Raw genomic sequence first — 18320 nt, 5'->3', positions numbered from 1 at the left:
GCCTCCTGCCTCCTGCCTTCTTACCCAGCAGCCCATCTTCTTCCCCTTGATTGGTGAAATGACCAAGTACCATAGCAACCGCCTGCATACTACATTTTCTCTATCCGAGTAACCCCACCCTTTTCTTTATTGGTAATATTGAGAGAACTGAACATCTATACGCGGCAGAAAATATTGCGTTTGCGCAATATTTTTCCATTTATTGGTCCGTTCTTAACTCCTGTCACGCCTTTACCCCTCCCTCAAAGCTACCTTAGCAACCGCTAACCCAGCAACGACGCTTCTCACGGATTGGCAGAACCAGACTATTTCTTGGTCCTGATTGGCTAACGTGTACTACAGAGGGCAGGGCCTCGATGCTCGGAGCCGTAGCCTAGGCCTGAAGGCATACAAGACCGAGGGACCGCAGAGGCTGGGGCAGCGGCAGCCGCAGGTGACACGATGGAACGGAGAAAATCTAGTGGAGTTTCTGGAGTAAACTCTGTACTGGGATCGGGCTTGAGGTCAAACTCTGAGAGGCTGCTGGACGCGGCCCTTGGCCTGAATCAGGAGGCAGCGCTGAATTTAGGGACGGAGAAAGAGTCAAATCTAGAGTTAGAGTCGGAACCTGCAGGAGAAAGCAAAGAGGAGGAGCCAGGCGCCAACCTGCTGCCGGTGAGGGCGGGGCACGTTCGTCTGCTCACTGATATTCGTCCCGGAGCTTTACCCTTAGCTTTCTCTGTAATCCTGGAGAGCGGGTCGGCTTTTGGGATCTCCGGCCCCTTAGTGTTTTCTCTGGGCCTGGCCAGTCTTTTGCAAGACTTGCTCCCCTAGCCTCTCCGCGAAGAACTTCAGAAGCCCGGATTTTTATCTCTGAGGCATCTTCGCCGCATCCCTGGGAATGGGGTGGGGAGTGCCGGGAACTGTGACTCCGAGCTCCGGGCAGTCTCGCCTGCTTCACCCCTTCGGATTTCCCTTTAGAATGGCCGAGCGCAGAGATTCCTGGGGCTCCCACTAACCTAACAGTATTGTCACACAGCCCTCTTTCTCCGCAGCCGCCACTTCCTCAGCCCCGGATCTACTTATGGTGAGCTGGAGGTTGGAACTGGGACGCCGGGTGGGGCTGGGAGAGAGATCTGGTTAAGGGTGATGAATGTGGGAAATGTCTCATCCAGCAGGAGAAGGATTTTAGGATTCACCTAGTCAAAACTGCTTCATTTTACAGATAAGGAAACACACTTTGAGAGGGTCAAGCAGAAAGCTGATAAAAACTATGACTAGAATCAGGCCTCTTGATTCTCAATCCAATTGCCATGGTGGTCCTCCGATTACCTCCCATTTTTTTCCCCCCAAATGGCAGGAAATACCTGGATGTGCATTCCATGGACCTGCTGGAAAAAACCACCACCTTGGAAGAGATGCAGGAGTACGGGCTAAGTGAATAAGAGGGTTCGAATAGATTACCTCCTTCCCCCCACCCCAATAATGTTTCTTTGGATGAGGAAAACAAGGAGGGAGGGAACTCACAACAGGAGGAAAGAGACCTTCCTAGGAATCCAGGATGGGGTGATTCAAAAGGATCTTTTACTCCTGAACTGTTTGCTCTCTACCCTCACCTTAATCCACTCCAAGGTTGCTGGCAGAACTGCTAGGTTTGGGGAGGAAAGACAAGAGCCCCAGGGAGGCAGTGATTCTGGATATGTTTTGCCACATCTTGATCTTCTGCCGGCAACAACACTTCTCTCGGGAACAGACCTCAGCTGCTTGTGCTCTGCTTCAGGACCTTCACAAGGCCTGTATTGGTGAGTGGTAGTGTTGAGCCCCAGGGACAAGGGCCCTGCAGGGATTTTTCAGATCCAGCCTGAGAAAGGAGGGTAGAAGGAGTGGATATGGAGGGAATGAGGTGGAGAAGGCTAAGGACAAGGATGGTGAGCATCAGATAGTGCTTTCTTGGCACTGGCTTGGCAACTGTAGTAATGGTGAGGCTGAGCTTCTCTGTTCATAAGTGAAATGAACCCAGAAACATATCTAATTTATCCTATAGCAATTTTTTTTTTTTTAATTGCATGTTGTCTCCATTAGGTTGTAAGCTTCTTGAAGGTGGGTAGACTGTTTTTTGCCTTTGTGTGCCCAACAATTAGCATGGTGCCTGGCACACAGAAGGCACTTAATGCTTATTTGATTTGTACAGAATATGCGGTCAAAAGGAAGGTTAACAGCAGAATATTGGGAGGGACCTCAAGAGTTTTATTTTAATCTTTTTGTAGAGGAGCAAACAGGCCCAGGGAAAGGAAATTACTTATTTCAGATGACCATGACAGAAATTGTCTTGGAAACAGGAAGCCATGGATTCAAGTGTTACCTCTGATACATACTGGCTGTGTGATAGTGAGCAAGTCTAAGTTTAACTTTTCAGTGTTCTAGGCAAGTCTTTTAGAAGTTGCAGAGGTGCTGCCAGCCTGCATCAGATGGGAGCAAGTATACTTCATCCTAGAGTTCTCTATACCACTAGTAGGGACCCAATTCCCATTCCTAGATCTACATAATTTCATTCCCTTCTTTCCATATGGTTGAGGGGAATTATTACCATCACTCATTTTCCCTTTTCCACAGCAACCCCCTTGGGCAATGTGGAAGACTGTTTCCGATTCTTCACCAGCCTCCTCTTCTGCCATGGAGTCAGGGTCAGTTCCACCATAAAGAAAATGAGAACTCTGAAGAATTTATCCCCATCCAATGCTGTGTCCAGCAGAATTCCCCCTATTTCCTTCCTCTACTATCTCAAGTCCTAGGAGGGCAAAGCTACAGTACTTTCTCCCTTTCTCTGCTCTGAAGGTTCTGTAAGAAGTACCAAGCTATATATTCTTACCCTTTCTCACAGCGTCCCCCTTTCAGCATTGACCTATTTGGAGAGGAACAGCTGCTGAGCCTGTCAGATTATATCATCAACACCTATTTCCGTCATTTTAAACTCTACAAGTATGTCTTCACCCCTCAGGTACTGGTCCCACAGAATATAAGAAATCTTGTCTATACCTTCCCCCATTTTCTTGTCTTAACATTGTCATTCTTCTCTCCCAGGTACGGTTAGACTTGTCTTTGCGTTATGTAGGTCTGCCTGAAGTAAAGCCCTCAGCAGATGGTAAGAAGGGTAAAGATTAAAGTGGGCCTGAGAAAGGATTGGGAAGTAATGCTCTAAGGCTCATGGCTCCACTGTCTTTCATCTAACAGTTCAAGAGGAAGAAGAGGTAGATGAAACACCTGCTCCAGAAGAGCCAGGACCAGAAATAAAAATTGATCAAGAGCCAAGTAAGAAATCAAGGGCCACTTGTTTCCCCAAGTCTTCCCTGGGAAGCTGTCCTCACCCTATAGGGGGAAAATTTTTTTTCTTATGCTTCCTTCTAGTCTAATTCCTTCAGTTCCTTAAGGACTAAATGAGTCCATTATTTCCTGCCTCCCAGGACATTCCCTGACATAACACTGTGACACTCCATGAATCCCCTTTCTTTACAACTTGGGACTGAAGTTTCTCTTATCAAAAAGGTTGCTTCAGCTCAAGTTTGAATTGCTTTTTCAACAATCCCAGGTCCGGGCGATATACTCCGAGATTTCATCTCAGCCCAGCTTACCAAGGAACTGGGGCAACTCAGGCAGATGGTGGAGGCACGGCTGAAGGCTGGCGAGGAGCAGCTCAATAGCAGGCTGGTTGCCCTTGAGACTCCTACCTTGATCTCCAAGGGCAAAAGCAAAGCCAAGTCACCCCAGGGCTATGTACCCAAATAAAAGCCTGGGCCAGAAGTACCCTGTCCCTTCCCCCAGGTCCCCTTCTGAGCATCTTCTCACTCCACCTTGAGAGACAGCTTGTTCCCCAGTGTGCAGGATGATTTATTTCACATGAAAAATGGACAGCAACAGCAAAGATGTGAATATCATTCTCAACTGGTCCCTTTTTCTTCTGTTCAAGTCCTGTCCTGTAGTCCTGAGCAACAGGGATGGGGTCATAGAGCTGACCCCCTTTACAGTAGCATCATCATCAGAGAGCACAAAGAGAAGGGAAGAATGCATTCGGCCAGAGTCCACGGTGACCGAGTTGACTGTAGCCCTCAGATTGGGAAACGAACTTCCCAAAGCTCTTGGGCTAAGAAAACAGACTTCTGGGGGCCCCAGGATGGAGGTCTTAACTATGCAACAATAGATTCATCATCAGTGTTGGTTGGATCTCCCTCCTCGTCTGGATTATAGCCCAGGTATGGGCTAGGAGGCTGGTGTTGGAAGAGGGCAGCCCTATTCTGTTGCTCACCCTTCTTTACCCAGTGTCCATAGAGGCGGAAAGCACAACTGTCAATGAGTTGCCTCACTGGTCGAAGCCCATACGGGTCTCCTAATAGAGCTCCCTTGCTCAAGGGCCTTACCCGACGAGTGCTCAGAGCTACTCGACCTGCAGCCAACACTGTCCATACTGCTACCTGAGAAGAGAAACAAACAGAAACAAGATCATGGATGTACTGAATGTACGCAAACAAACTAATACGTATGTGAAGAATAGTTGGGTCCCAGGGAGACAATATCATCTATCACCTAGGTCTAAAGGAAAAGTTAGATGTGGTGGTAGTGGATTTTGTTTTCCTAAGATCCTTTGTCTTGTAATATTTTCTCTTTGTTCCTTACCCTAAATCGCTGGATGGGAGAAAGGCTCCAGGCCTGGCTACCCTCACAGCGCTGGAAGAAGGGATGCTGCAGGGCCTGCTCTGCAGTCAGTCTTTCCTCAGGATTCACCCGGAGCAGCCTTGAGATCTGAAAGAAGGCAGAGTCCATGAGAAACTTCTTCCCCTGATTTCTGGACTATTACTGCAACTCACCCCATTTTGAGCCTTTGATCTACTCACCAGATCTTTGACAGTTGCTGATCGGTCATCCCATTCTGGTGACCTGAACTGGTATCGGCCCTCCATGATCAATCGTAGCATCAGAATCTGGCGTCTGTGCCAGAATGGGGGCGAGCCAGCCAGGAGTGTGAACAGGATCACTCCACAGGCCCAGCTGAGGAAGGAAGACCACTAGGTTTGTGATCAGGGAATGAAATGAAAGACAGAACAACAAACAAGTAACTAGGGACTCACATATCAACTTCCTTGCCATAGCCAGGGTGGGTTTCATCCATGGAGCACTTCAGAATCTCTGGGGCTAAATATCCTGGGGTCCCACACAAATCTGGAGAGATAAGGAATATATGTTATGGATACTACAAACATCCTAATGCTGGCCCCTGGAGCTTTGATTATTAAAACAACTTCTAGCTAGTTTCCCTACCTCTAGGCTGTTCTACTGGGAGCAGTGTCAACATTTTCCTTTTATCATTCTCCTACTGAAAACACCAGCTTAATCACATATTTGATTAAATCCACAATTTCTTTGACTAAGACATCAAGGCCTTCACTAACCACCTTTCCTTATTCATCCAATACACTTCTACTACTTCAGTCACCCAAATCTGTTTATAATTCCACACATGATTTGCTCATTTCTAACCTTCAAAGCATTTTTTCTTGGAATACTCTACTCTCTTTTCTCTGCCAAGCCATTAAATCACACCTTTTTCTAAACTTATTTCCTCTGTCAATGTTTCCCTAGTTACTAACACAATTCCAAATTCTCAGTATCTTAAGGAATCCTAGCATGTATAAATCCCTAATATTAAAACTGGAATGTTTGGGCAATGCAGTATAATGATTAACTCACTTTTCTTAGCTTAATAAAAACTCCTTGTTTTAAATCTTGTTACTTAAAATCCTTTTGAAACATTGTAATTCAGAAGAATTAATACTCTTTCAGTAAGAGAGACCTGGTAGAGCCTCAGGGAGGTACTTGCTAAAAAGTCAGTATCTTTCAAATATTGTAGACAAAAGAAATTAGAATCTGTGATGGCTCCAGATCATATAATCTTTAAGACTGTGCTTTGAATAAATTGTGATTAGCCTATTTATAAGTGAACTGTCTGTTTCACCTAGAAATTGATTGGCTCACAGTCTAACTGAAGCTTCCTACTTATTGCTGGATTCCAGTTAACTGAGGTTCCATCTTTTGTTCAGTACTTTTTTGACAAGCTGTTACTTAACTTTCTAAAGTTATCTCACAAAGATTATTTTCTCTACCTCCCTAGGCATGAGTTCCCTGAACATAGACTTCTTTCTACACATCCTTACTGACTTCTCCTTTTAAGTCACTAGCTTTATCAGGTCTTTAATCCCCTTCCCAACCAAGATTCAGCTGCTCAGGATGATTGATTCCTTTTACCTCGAAGTTTCTCGCCAGGTTCCACATGGCAGGAAAAACCAAAATCAGAAAGTCGAATCTTCAAGTTGTCATCTAGGAGAATATTCTCAGGCTTCAAATCACGGTGCACGATGTTGTTGGCATGAAGAAAACTCACAGCCTCCAGCAGAGACCTCATGATAGCCCTAGACAGGGAAGAGCCTAATTTTCTGCAACCCCAGAGCCAGTAACTTTCAAATCTAGCAGTTCTTTCCCCATCCCCTCCTTTTTGCCAGGCCACCCAGAAAGTCTTTCTCCCTTTTAATTCCCTCATTCCTTGGGTATCAGGGTCATTGCCCTTTTCTTCCCTTTGATTTTCATCCCCTAGGTCTCCTTTTTTACCTGGCCTCCTTCTCTGTGAGAGCAACCTTTTCTGTGAGGTAGTCAAATAACTCTCCTTTCCGCATCCTAAAAGATGAAAGGTCAATGATAATATGATACATCTTGATGGAGAAGCTAAGGGTAACCAACCATTGTCTTCCTTAAATTTAGTTCAATTAAACAATAATTAAATTTCCACTAATATGCAAGGTCATCACCATACTAAGTATACAAAACCAAAAAAGAAATAGCCCCTTAGAGTCTCTTCTCTTGGAAAAAGCTTAAGGGCCTACAATTGGTTCTAAGATTGACAAACCTAAGTTTAAAAAATTGAGGCAATCACTCAGGCTGGTCAAACAGGGCCTCCTACTTATAGATTGTCAAAATCCTAGAATGGATGTCCATCACTTAAGCAGTCACACAGAGGATACCCATTGAAGTATTTAAAATAATATTCTAGGGTTTGTTTTAGCTCAGTGCCTTCTTGGTTAAGTATATTACCTTAGAGTTGATTAGTCATTCTTACTAAGAAGCACAAAAGGAAAAGGGAGGGAAAATTGGGAATACACGGTCCATAGCCAAAGAAAAAGAACTAAAGATGTGGGGAGCAGATTTTCACACCTACAGAATAGTGAAGTTAGGGAAGTGGGCCAGACAGAAGGCTACGGAAAATTTTCAAACGTGGGCAGGGAGATACTCACAGGTCAAACACCAGGAACATGAAGCTAGAAGACTCATAGGAATCGATGAGAGTGACTGAGGAAAGAAGGAAAAAGAGAAGAAAAGACATAGAAATGGAAAGGAGTAGATACATTAAGGGTGCTTTTTTATTATCAGGTGGAGATATGGGGGCTATTATACAGAAGGGAAAAGGTAAAATGGAGAGCTATGGGTCCAACAGCTTCTGAATTCATGATGGCACAAAACCTGAAGGGGATGAACAGGCAATGTTGGGATGGCAAGGAGAATCTTTGGGGGGACAATTATGGGGACTGGTCAGGGTAGTTGGGTTATCAAAGAAAGGAGGTATAGCCTCACTGATGTGGGGGTGGCCAGCAACCTGGCGCAGGATCTGGGTTTCTCTTCGAGTTGCTTCTCGCACCTCCTCCAGTTGATCAGGACTCAACCTTTCAGCGGTAACCTCCATGATCTTCACTGCAAACTCCTGGCCAGTAGCACGGTGAACACATCGCCTGACCACAGAACTTATGCCCCTGGTTGAGGGAAGGGGGAGGAACAAAAAGGGATGGTGAGAGGGCTGAATCTTGTTCCCCCCCAGATAATTTTCAACATTCACTTTCATAAGATTTTGAGTTTAGTTTTCCCCTCCTTCCTTTCCCAAGACAGCAAGCAATGTGATATAGGTAATAATATATGCAATCATATAAAACAGTAACACAATAATGTTGTGAAAGAAGAATCTGAACAAAAAGGAAAAAGTGAAAATAACATGTTTCAATCCACATTCAGATTCCATAGTTCTTTCTTTGGGTAGCATTTCCCATCACAGTCTTTTGGAATTGTCTTTTATCACAGCATTGCTGAAGAGAAGCTAAGTCTTATCATAGTTGATCATCTCACAATTATTGTATAGAATGTTCTCTTGGTTCTGCTCACTTTACTCAGAATTGGTTCATGTAAATCCAAGTTTCTAAATCCATATGCTCATTTCTTACAATGCAACTGTATTCCATTACAGTCATAGGCCATAGCTTGTTCAATCAGCCATTCCCCAACTGATGGGGATGCCCTTAATTTCCAATTCTTTGCCACCACAAAAAAACCCTCATTTTTTGTATATGTAGATCCTTTTCCCTTTTTAGATGATTTCTTTGGGGTACAGACCTAATAGTGGTATTGCTGGATCAAAGAGTATGGCCATGAACCTTTCTTCTCCCTGCCTATCACTCATACATGCCTCCATCCCCTGTAACCTCCTCTGGACTTTATTTTTGATTCAGATTACTTTATGGCCTCTCGCCAACACACTATCTCTCTTACCCCCTCTTTTTTTCTGTTGCCTGGTTAAACAGATCTTATCTATAAAAAATAATTCAAGAAAGATTTGTTGATTAAAAGAATATGAGGATTAGGTGTCAGCTTTGCCACTAATATCCTAAAAGCCAAGGTTATACAGAGGCAATCTGTTTCTTTACATTTATAATAATGATTTAAGGTTTGTAAACACTTGTCTCACAACATCCCTTTGAGGTAAAGAGTGTAAAAAAATCTCCATTTAGAGGTGAAAAAGCTAAGGATCAGAGAGATTAAATGATTTGAGGGTAAATTATGTCTATTAAATGGCAATGTCAAAATTCAAACTCAAAGTCTCTCCTGAATACATGTCCAATACTGTTCCCACTAAACAATGATACCTGTGTTTCTCTTTGACTTCCCATGGAGACAATAACAACCTGTCATTGTTGAGAACATCAAGAAGTATTTCATATCTTTTTTTGGGGGGAGGAGAGGCAATTGGGATTCAGCAATTTACCCAGAGTCACACAGCTGGTTAATCCCTGGAGGCTATCTCTGAACAGAGGTCCTCCTAACACCAGGGCCAGTGCTTTATCCACTGCTCCACCTAGCTGCCTCAATAGCTTCTTGTAAAACAATTTCCCAAATATAATCACAGTGTCTCAATGATCAGATCCCACACATAATATTTATTATAGCAGCATTTTTTGTAGTGGCAAAGAATCAAAACCAAAACAGATGCCAACTGATAGGAAATGACTAAACATAACAAGTGGTGGTATATGCATATAATGAATTGATGCTTTGTAAGAAATGATTAATATGAAGAATATAGAGAAGCATAAGAAGATTCAGACAAACAGATTCAAAGTAAACAGAACCAGGGGGGGAAAACTATGTAAATAAAAATATAAACACCAAAAACTTGAAACAATGCTGTGACTTGGACCCCTAAAATTGAGGGAAAAGTATACCTTCATGCTAATTTGCACAGAGGGCAATATATAGAACGTGAGACTTGGATGATTTGTTGGTTTTGTTAAACTTTCTTTTCCCATTTATATTCCTTGTTACAAGAAATTGTTTGGATGGGGAAGAGGGATACATTAGGAAGTGAAAGGATTGAAACAAATACTAGCAAAATAAGACTTTAAATTTTAAAAGACCTCAGAGATCACTTATCCAAACTACACTTACACAACTAAGTATCACGACAACTCTCCCTGGCTGAATGAATGGCCTGGGCAATTGCCAAGCTTGTGCATAAAGATCTCCTTCAATCAGGAGGCAACAGGCTCTTCCATGTCTATATAGCTCTAATAATTACAAATGTTTTATTTTAAACATAAATATGCTTTTATGTGCAACTTTTCTATTCATGGTTTTTAGGTGTTTTCTAGAACCAAGCAGAATAAGTAGTCTGTTCAAATCCTGTCTCTATCACTTCCTCTGGTGACCTCAGTAGGTCACTTTCACCTCTTTGGGCCTCAAGTCTTTGCTCTAAAAAAATAAAGCAGCTGGACTAGATGACCTTTTTTGCTGTAAATCTACAATCCTACATAAAATCCCTCTTCCATATGACAATAGCTATTATGTCCCTAGACCTTGGTTACTTTATCTGTAAAAGAAAGAGAAGTGGTCTAAATGTAAAGATGCTAGGACTCTCTGAAGCTTTTTTCCTCCAGGTTTAACTTAACAGCCTTTAACAAGTTTCCAAAGCACAGTACTTGGACCCAACTAGAAATAGGTAGCAAGGCAGAATTCCCTGACTTTCAAACGAGGAAGCCAGGGCTTAGATGGTGGGACTAGCCGAGGCCACATACACACAACGAGTCAAAGCGCCAAAGCCAAAGCCTGAAATTCAGGTCTCCAAACTCTTTCCGTGCACAGGGACCCAGTGTTTCCTCTCAAATGAAGCTCCGAGAGCACTTCCATTTAGTGCCAGGTGAGTTTAAGAAGCAAATCCAGTGTTGTCTGGGACTTTACTCCAGCCCAGGTCTGACAGCACAGGGAGGCCTTTGGCCAGTCACTTCCTTCGGGTCTGCGTGGTGCGGGCCGATGATCTCTAAAGTCCCTTGGGTCTGCCGGACGCCGGTGGAAAAAAGCCTCCCCCAACCCCTTCGCGGGAAGGGGGGGCCCTACCTGCCAATGACATCCTTGGGGTCGTACTTCTGATAGAACTCCTTGGCTGCAGCCCAGTCTGGGAGCTCATCCTCCGGCCCCACGTCCAGCGTCATCTTGAAAGACTGTGGAGCCTGCGAGGACGCGGAGGGGAGGGCGGCAAGGGAGGGGAAGGAGGGCAGTGAGATCCACCAGCCCGAGCTCCGGGGCTGAGACGGGGGGGACACGCATCGGGAGTCCCTGAAGCGCCGAGCGAGCGGCTGAGGAGCCAGGATCTTAAGGGAAGGGGAAGGGGAAGGGGAGGGGGAGGGGGAGGGGGGAAAGAAGGAAGACACTGAGGAATTGAGATTGAGGGAGACACCCTAAAGAGAAGTCTGAAGCCGAGGGAAGGGTTGGGGGGGGAGGGAGGAGGGGGAGGAGGGATGGGGGGGGGTCGGGAAGGTGCAGAGGGAAGGGGAAAAGGGGGGAACCGCGGTAGCGGGGAGGAAAAGTGGGACCGTTGGCACGCAGGCGCACTGGGAAGGCGGGGGGGGGCGGGGAGGGTTAAGGGCGTGGGGTCTCGCTCGGTCTCACCCACCCGGCAGAAGGGGAGGGGGTTGGGGGGATGCCCTAGGAGGTTCGGGGTCTCCGCGAGGTCGCTCACTCTAGGATTCTGGGCTCGCTGCTTCAAGTCAGTCTCCCAACAACCGGAGGCCGAGGCCTCAGACTCCGCCCCCATCCTTTTCAGGCCGAGCCCTTCGACCAATCAGACACACCGCCCCCTCGCTTCCACTCCTCCTCCTTCCCTAGTTCGTCAATCTTGTGGTCTGGGACCTGAGAGAGCTAGCCAGTAGGAAGCTGACCCTAGACCCGGAGGGAAAGAGGAGAGGGGTGGATCTTGCCCTTCTCGGACTGGAAAGGGGACTACTTTGTCCAATCGGTGCGCAGCAAAGGCAGACAGGTGGGCGGGCACCTTTGACTAGGGAACCCTGGGAAGGAACCCCGGAAGTGGTCGAGTTCATTAAGTGGATATAGACTGTTCTTGCTCAAGTGGGCTCTCTGTGAGCGGGATGAAGGAGTGGAGTGGCACTTGTTACCTAGAACCATGGTCACGTGCCCCATCCTAGGGCACTCTCGCTCCCCGATTATTCATGACCAGAGGCATGCTTTAACCTGGCCCTTAGCCCTAAAGCTAAGCCTATCGATAAAAGATTGGCAACCTGGTCAGTCTACACAAGTGCAGGAATTAGGACCCACTTTTATCATTGTTCCCCATTTCGAGTCCAACCTCCTTCTGGAAAGCCTCTAAATTGCCTCCATCTGCAGCCAATGGGAAAAAAAGCTAATTCTTATCCCGAACCCTATCCATTATGCACCAGTTTTTCCTCCCTAAACTGCTGATGCAAAGTCTAGTAATCAGTGGCGATGATAAAAGATCTGATCCCAGAAAAGATTTCACTCCCAATCACTTCTCAGTAAATACAATGCAGACTTGCATAGCATCTTGCAAAGATCTGGGGAATGAGGGATAGGAGTCCCAGCTGTGAGACCTCGAACGTGTTATTTGTGCTGATGTTGAGTTTTTTTTATGGTGTATTTGTGTGTGTTAATAAAGATTTGTAAAGAAAAGAGGTGCAAGTCATATGAGAAAGATTCTGCAAATAGTCACTTCATTTTTGAACTGAAAAAAGGTACTCCACTGGGTGGTTCTTTCCCATCCTGAAATTGAAACAGTAGCTAGCTATGAACACTATCAGAGAATAGAAAAAGACAGTGTAGACTAACTATATAGGAACATTTATCTTCACTTGAAAAAGGGTTGTTTGTTTTTTTAAATTACAAGATTAATTGTAATCAGGGCTGCCTATTCTCCAACCCCATATATGGGCTAAGGTCCCAAGGGCAGGAGTGAGTCCATGCAAGTTCAAACCTTTTATTATCAGCCCCTCTGAATGGCTCTGTTGCCTGCATGCTAGGAAGGCAGACTCTGGAAAACCACTTTTTGAAAGGTAGTTAAATATCTTCCAGGATCTGGGGGCCCTTGTTCTTCTGGTCATGATGAAGGACCTTGCTGTGAGGCCCACCTTTGATGGCACAGGACAACTTCATGCTGTCCAGGTTTGTCACAGTAGGGTCACTCTGCTTGGGCAATGGCGTATGACAGAAGCCAGAATAACAGGGGTGTCAGTACAAGCACTCCAAGCCACACTGCAATACTAGCCAGGGCAAGACGCCTGGCTCGATTCCCCCAGAACAATGCTTCCTCCGGTTTCCCAGCCTTACGTCGTTCCTCAGCCTGTGAAGTCAGGACCCCAGGTCAGCTTTCCTTTCTCATCCTTCATTTAATTGGCTCAAAACATAAAAATTCTAAATGTGTAATGTTCTTGAGAAATGCCTCATCTCTAGTTCCTTAACTTGTAAAATGAGCATCATTTATACTTAACCTAATCCCTTTATAATTAGTAAAATAGCATGAAAACACTTTAGTTTTATGTATGGAATACATTAAGCACGCCTGTTTTTTATCCTTTCCTAACAAATCTATGGAAATTTTTTTTTTAATTGAAGTAAAACATTAAGTGCTTACAAGTGTGCTAAGCATAAGCACTCTTTTAAGTACTGGGGATACAAATGTAGTCTCTGTTCTCAGAGATCTTTTTATAAAACACCAGTTTGGGATCCAGATCATAGGTTGTCTTGTGTCCTGCCATGTTTCATTTCATCCTTTTATTCCATTCCTTTGACCCAACCACCTAGCTCATTCCTGCCCTTTCCCCACAAAACCACATCCCTCACCTTGACAGCAAACACAAGAGCCATGATTCCAAGACAGGAGCAGCCACAGATGATGCTAGTGGCTGCAAGACATCGGAGTGAATATCTATTGCAGCCAACAGGAAGTGAGGCTGGAGGAGGATCAGTCTCTATGCTCACCAAGGTTTCCAATGCCATTTCTTCTTCTCCCATTACCTGTAGAGGACAGTCTGTCAGGGTATATGGGATCCCTTGCACCAAGTCTGGATTTCAAATCCTCTTTAAGAACATCCAAGTAGCACAGGCCATTTCTCAGGAATGTTGTCTGACCAGGAATTTTCTTAACAAGTTTTTGCAATGACTCATGCATGAAGTGGTTTACTGGTTAAATTCTTTCCCTAAGACTTCCTTTTTCTTACCTTTTTCTCCACCACCGGAAATAAACTGGTATGATAATAGCACTGTCCAAATTGATCACTGTTTTGGGGAGACTTGGTAGATAAAGAGGAAGGAAGGTTCCAGGAGAAACTGAGGAAGAGATGGAAAGGGAAGAGAATAGATGAGAAAGTAGTAGGAAAAAAGGCAAAGAGATTAATGTGAATAAAGGGAATGAGTGTTATGGGAGGACTGTGAACTTAGATCATTTTAGGGTTAAAGCACTGACAGAGTTATGGTTATTGGGAAAATGAAAAAGGATATTAAGAGGTCTGTGATAAAGCTAGGGGAAATAGGATTCTTACCTGGCAGTAGGTCCCTGAATTTCAGCTCCCTGCTTGTTGGTTTTGATTTGATTTGGGTGGAAACATCTCACTGACTCAAAGGTATCTGAGCCCAGGGGTGGGGCATGGCACTCTATCCACCCACCTTAAGAGCTAGAGCTAGAGGGGAGGAGTGAGATGGGGCCACCTCAAAACCTGTTTGAGCAGCAAGGTGAGTCTAGAAGATGGAAAGCCTGAGGGAGGGGGACGCAAGGCTATACCTGTCTTTTGCAAAGACAATGACTCTTTGGCAAACCATTCCTAGGTGCACAAATTTGAGTCTGAAGGACTGGAGTCAAGAACAATCAGAAGAAAGAAAATGAGACAATTTGAATGGATGGCATGATGCTCGCAGAGGCTTGTATTAAAAGAAAAATATTATCCTTGAATTAATTGACAAAGATTAACATAACAGCCACAGATGGTTAGGGCAAGACTGAAGAAATAGACGAAGCCCAAACCCCATCCCACCCACCAGTATCCCAGGAAATCAGAAGCCTCCTTACGCTGATGCTCATACGGAAACTAAGTTTATTATTTTTTCTTTTTTTTTTTTTTCTTCTTTAAAAAAAAAAAAAAAAAAACTCATCGCAGAGAGAAAGGAGTCCCTCCCCCTCCCCTGGGGGTGGGGACCTGTGAAAGACAGCCAGGATGGGGAATCAAGTATAGGAGAGTGGGGACAGTGGCTATCTTGCCACCCTTAACACTGCCCAGCCAAGGGATGGGGGTGGGGAGGGTAAAGAGCCCTGTTTCCATGACAACCAGTTCCCCCAGACACACTTTGGTAGGGGAGGGGGGGAAGGCCCCCTAAATTCCCCTGAAGGCCTCTCCCCAGACTTCAAGTAGTGGTTTAACAGTCAGGACTGGCTGTGGGGATGGAGGGGCAGAGCTGGCCAGCCAGAGTGGAGGGAGGGCTGGTCACGTCTTAGCCTTCCGACCTCTGTGGCTGAGGGAAGGGCCAACTGTATTTATAGGGGCACTGCTTCGCAGGACACGTTGGTCCCCAGGGGTGGCCACAACTGGGCGTCGGGGCAGAGGTCGGCGGCGTGAAACACCATCACCCTCTGCTTCCTCCTCGCCTGAGGCCTCAGCCTCTGATTCCTCTGTTGATGCCTCAGCGCCCAAAGGGCTTCGAGGTCGTGGGTACCTCCTCTTGGCTGAGACAGAGCCACCAATGACTGGTGTCCCTGCCCGTTTTCGGGGCACCTTCTCACTCTCCAGTGGGGGGACTAGGGAGCCTGGACGCAGCCGGGTTGAGCGGGGAACTGGGAGCAGTGGTACAGGAGGTGATGTTGAATCAGTGCCACCAGTGCCACTTTCTGCCGATTCTGTATCATCCCTATTAGGGATGGCTGCCACAGATCCTTCTGCCTTCCGAACCCGGGGACCTTCTGCTTCTAAGCGGAGGCGGGCTAGGCGGGTAAGAGGGCGACCCCCATCCTCATCAGAGGAGCTACCCTCACTCTCAACAGAAGGCTTCTGTTGCTGTTGTTTCCCCCCTCCACCAGCATCAAGACCCAAGGAACTGTCATGCTCAAAAGCTGGAGGCTGACTAGGTCGGGGTGATGGTGGGTTTTTTGGGGGTCGGCCCCGTTTCCGTTTGGGTGGGGAGGGTGAGACAGCTGTAGGGCAAGCAGGGACAGGAGAAGGGACAAGAGGAAGAGGAGGAGGTGGTGGCAAGGGGGGTGGCGGTGTCCGGCTCTCAGTGCCACCACCTCCCTGAGTGGGCAGGGTTCCTGGGGTAGGTGGTTCTCGTGCCTTAGGGGGCCGCCCCCGCTTTCGCTTTTCCACAGGTGATGCCACTAACTCAGCCCCATTGGTCTTGTCCTTAGGTACAGGTTGGAGCAACTCATGTAGTTCACGCCCTGCATCCCCAGGGGACCTGTTTTTGGGTGGTCGGCCACGTTTGCGCTTCATAACAGGTAAACCTAGCTGTCCCTGTTCTCCATTCTCTGGGCTGTCCCCACCAGAACTGCCCAGGTCGATTCGGCGGCGAGCAGGTAAAGGCCGCCGGGCTTGGGGAGGCAAAGTGGTAAGGGATACAGAATCACAAGAGCCTCCCAGAGGAGGGGAAGACTCAGGCTCAGAGTTGCTCCGGGTTGAAGAGCTTCCAGGGCTGACCCCAATCTCTGAGGTCCCTGTCGCTGGTGGTGTTGAAGATGGACGCTGCTGTCGTCGCCTTCGTACAAGCTCCTTTTCTTCTACCACAGTGACCAGCCTGCCTGGCAGCTTTCTCAGTACCTTGGGACCTGGTGGCTGCCCAGTCCGTCCTGTCCCTTGTCCCCGGATTTCCACATCAGCACTGGTGCGACGTCTTGGGGGACGGGCTGGTGAAGGACTCTTGGGTGAAGAGGAAGCTGAAGAAGAAGCTGATGGGCCTGTAACCTCCGATGAAGCAGGAATCTCAAACTTCTCAGGGCTGGGTAATGGGATTTGAACTTCCACTGGCTGCTGAATGTCTGGTGGCTCCTGGGAAAGCTCTGCAGGGGCTCCAGAAAATGGGGACCCAAGATCATTGTCCTCACTTAAGGTCAGGGTTAACTCTTCATCACTAGGTGGTACTGGTGTGGACTCCTCAACATGCTCTGGAGGTTCCAGCTCATGGCCATTAGAAACGGCTTCTGTCTTAGGGGTTGGGCTTGGGGCAAGTAAACTTGGGAATAGACTCTCCTCTGGTATAGGGAGCTCAGTGGTACTGGATGACAAGTCTTTTGTGGGAGGAGGAGTTGGTGGAGGGGTTTTGGGACCAGCCACTATTGCCTCCTCATACTTAGGCTCCAAAGACTGAGGGAGTGGCTCCAACTGAGTTGATGGTTCTATCTCAGGTCTCAAGGTTGGTGGTAGGCTGAGGATTGGTGGAGAGGTGGAAACCGGTAGGGTACTAAGTAATGGTGGGATTGCAGGACCTAGGGTGGAAACAGGGGCTGGAACTGAAACAATACGGGGCCGTGAGGTAGCCCGTGGGGCTCTCTCGTTGGCAGGACTTCGGCTATGACGAGGAGTAGAGGAGTTACTACGTGTGTGATGAGCAGGTGGGGTAGCAGTAGTATTTGCCACTGGGGTCTCAGGCCGGGCTCCACGAAGCCTTTCACTGACTCGGGTTCCTGGACGCTCAGGGGCCTTGGCTTTCTTACTACGACGATGGCTGCTTCCACTAGTCCCACAGGCTGTTTCATCCCCAGCTCCTACCCCCACCTCTTCCTCATGGGGTAGACGAAATACTTCTTCCTTAGCCTGGTCTAGATCTTTTCGTGCAGCTTCTACTTGTTCCTGCCAGAAACAAAAATGAAGTGGCAAGAAGAGAGTTCAGACATGGGGTTCGATGGTATGGAAAAGGCTGGGGGGGGGGAAGGAGGGAGGTATAACAATTCCAAGATCTGTACACCTAGGCCAGGTCCAGGTGGATACTCACTTCTGCTTGCTTCAACTCCTCACGACTCACATCTTCCAGCGATGCCTCCAAAAAGTTCATGGCATAGCGCTCAATAGGGGTTAGCTTAAAGGGAGAGATAGACACGAACAAAAAGAATGTGGTACTCTGTCACTATCCTTATTGTAAAAGAAGGCAGAAGACAAGAAGGAGGAATAATAAAAGCAAATGAGAACGACTGAAATGAAGTAGATTCAGAAAACAAATTAGCAAGATTGGATGGGGAGAAACTAAGGAAGGAAAAAGATCAGAACTTGAATTAAAGGATGGTCAGGGAGGACAGAATGGAAATAAGAGAAAAAAAGATGAGGAGGGCTGTAAAGACTAGAAAAAATGAAGGTAGTGGAGGAAAAAAAGTGAGACTGACCTGTTCCACAAGGGCAGCAATCTCTTGTTCAGCTCGGGATACCTCTTCATCTTCAGCGCCTGGCCGCCCACTTTCTTCTCCCTCTCCAGTGGGGAAACCTTCATTCTCATTGAACTCTGCAAGCTCTGCCACCTGCTCTGCCTTGGCTTGGGTGGCTGCACGGATATCCTCTTCATCCTCTGCCCTGCACAGTGCCTAAAGAGTAGAAAGGGGGAAGGGATTCAGTTATCAAAATTGTCCTTAAAGAACCCTATGCTTCTTTCTTTTTTTAATCTTTCATCAAACAATATTATCCCATCCATCAATTTCATATACAAAAGCA

The 18320-nt window shown here is 46.5% G+C and overlaps 4 protein-coding genes across 7 annotated transcripts in view; 1 reads left to right on the top strand and 3 right to left on the bottom strand.

Annotated features, from left to right (window-relative positions):
• Window positions 1–32: 32 nt before the first annotated feature.
• CFAP119 (cilia and flagella associated protein 119) lies at window positions 33–4446 on the top strand. Of its 2 annotated transcripts, XM_074281338.1 has the most exons (9): window positions 34–654; window positions 1035–1066; window positions 1340–1405; window positions 1612–1781; window positions 2593–2663; window positions 2861–2977; window positions 3061–3121; window positions 3211–3288; window positions 3566–4446. In XM_074281338.1, the coding sequence occupies exons 1-9, from the start codon at window positions 442–444 to the stop codon at window positions 3760–3762; spliced, it is 1005 nt and encodes a 334-aa protein (XP_074137439.1). In that variant the 5' UTR covers window positions 34–441; the 3' UTR covers window positions 3763–4446. The 2 variants fall into 2 exon arrangements, with proteins under 2 accessions (XP_074137440.1, XP_074137439.1); XM_074281339.1 differs by lacking the exon at window positions 1340–1405 and having other exon boundaries at window positions 33–654.
• Window positions 3844–11513, bottom strand: PHKG2 (phosphorylase kinase catalytic subunit gamma 2). 2 transcript variants are annotated; one of them, XM_074281337.1, is made up of 10 exons: window positions 11354–11513; window positions 10732–10844; window positions 7651–7826; window positions 7314–7368; window positions 6634–6699; window positions 6274–6437; window positions 5100–5190; window positions 4866–5019; window positions 4648–4773; window positions 3844–4445 (listed from the first exon to the last, which is right to left on the bottom strand). In XM_074281337.1, exons 1-10 carry the CDS (start codon window positions 11426–11428, stop codon window positions 4161–4163), a joined length of 1305 nt encoding a protein of 434 aa, XP_074137438.1. In that variant the 5' UTR covers window positions 11429–11513; the 3' UTR covers window positions 3844–4160. The 2 variants fall into 2 exon arrangements, with proteins under 2 accessions (XP_074137438.1, XP_074137437.1); XM_074281336.1 differs by having other exon boundaries at window positions 11288–11447.
• Window positions 11514–12470: 957 nt separating this feature from the next.
• TMEM265 (transmembrane protein 265) lies at window positions 12471–14608 on the bottom strand. 2 transcript variants are annotated; one of them, XM_074281345.1, is made up of 3 exons: window positions 14184–14608; window positions 13486–13659; window positions 12471–12985 (listed from the first exon to the last, which is right to left on the bottom strand). In XM_074281345.1, exons 2-3 carry the CDS (start codon window positions 13654–13656, stop codon window positions 12824–12826), a joined length of 333 nt encoding a protein of 110 aa, XP_074137446.1. In that variant the 5' UTR covers window positions 13657–13659; window positions 14184–14608; the 3' UTR covers window positions 12471–12823. The 2 variants fall into 2 exon arrangements, with proteins under 2 accessions (XP_074137446.1, XP_074137447.1); XM_074281346.1 differs by lacking the exon at window positions 14184–14608 and adding an exon at window positions 13863–14175.
• Window positions 14609–14712: 104 nt separating this feature from the next.
• SRCAP (Snf2 related CREBBP activator protein) overlaps window positions 14713–18320 on the bottom strand; it is a 30559-nt gene continuing 26951 nt past the window's right edge. The window contains exons 29-31 of the mRNA XM_074281358.1: window positions 17999–18193; window positions 17614–17697; window positions 14713–17471 (exon numbers count right to left, since the gene is read on the bottom strand). Of these exons, the coding sequence (XP_074137459.1) occupies window positions 15120–17471; window positions 17614–17697; window positions 17999–18193 (2631 nt within the window). The 3' untranslated portion in view covers window positions 14713–15119. The remainder of the gene's footprint in view (window positions 17472–17613; window positions 17698–17998; window positions 18194–18320) is intronic.

Source organism: Sminthopsis crassicaudata, chromosome 1 (assembly GCF_048593235.1).
Source record: "Sminthopsis crassicaudata isolate SCR6 chromosome 1, ASM4859323v1, whole genome shotgun sequence".
Lineage (NCBI taxonomy): Eukaryota > Metazoa > Chordata > Mammalia > Dasyuromorphia > Dasyuridae > Sminthopsis > Sminthopsis crassicaudata.
Note: the sequence above shows the minus strand (reverse complement) of the source record. Positions and strands in the feature narration are given on the sequence as shown.

Excerpts from the sequence above, each read along its gene's own strand:
- CFAP119 (XM_074281338.1), top strand. The coding sequence starts at position 442 with ATGGAACGGAGAAAATCTAGTGGAGTTTCTGGAGTAAACTCTGTACTG. Across the intron at positions 655-1,034 it reads CAGGCGCCAACCTGCTGCCG|CCGCCACTTCCTCAGCCCCG; the intron begins GTGAGGGCGGGG and ends CTTTCTCCGCAG. Across the intron at positions 1,067-1,339 it reads CAGCCCCGGATCTACTTATG|GAAATACCTGGATGTGCATT; the intron begins GTGAGCTGGAGG and ends CCCAAATGGCAG.
- PHKG2 (XM_074281336.1), bottom strand. The coding sequence starts at position 11,428 with ATGGGGGCGGAGTCTGAGGCCTCGGCCTCCGGTTGTTGGGAGACTGAC. Across the intron at positions 7,369-7,650 it reads TGCTGGCCACCCCCACATCA|TCACTCTCATCGATTCCTAT; the intron begins GTGAGGCTATAC and ends TTCTTTCCTCAG. Across the intron at positions 5,020-5,099 it reads TATGGCAAGGAAGTTGATAT|CTGGGCCTGTGGAGTGATCC; the intron begins GTGAGTCCCTAG and ends TTCCTTCCTCAG.
- TMEM265 (XM_074281345.1), bottom strand. The coding sequence starts at position 13,656 with ATGGGAGAAGAAGAAATGGCATTGGAAACCTTGGTGAGCATAGAGACT. Across the intron at positions 12,986-13,485 it reads CTCTTGTGTTTGCTGTCAAG|GCTGAGGAACGACGTAAGGC; the intron begins GTGAGGGATGTG and ends CTGACTTCACAG.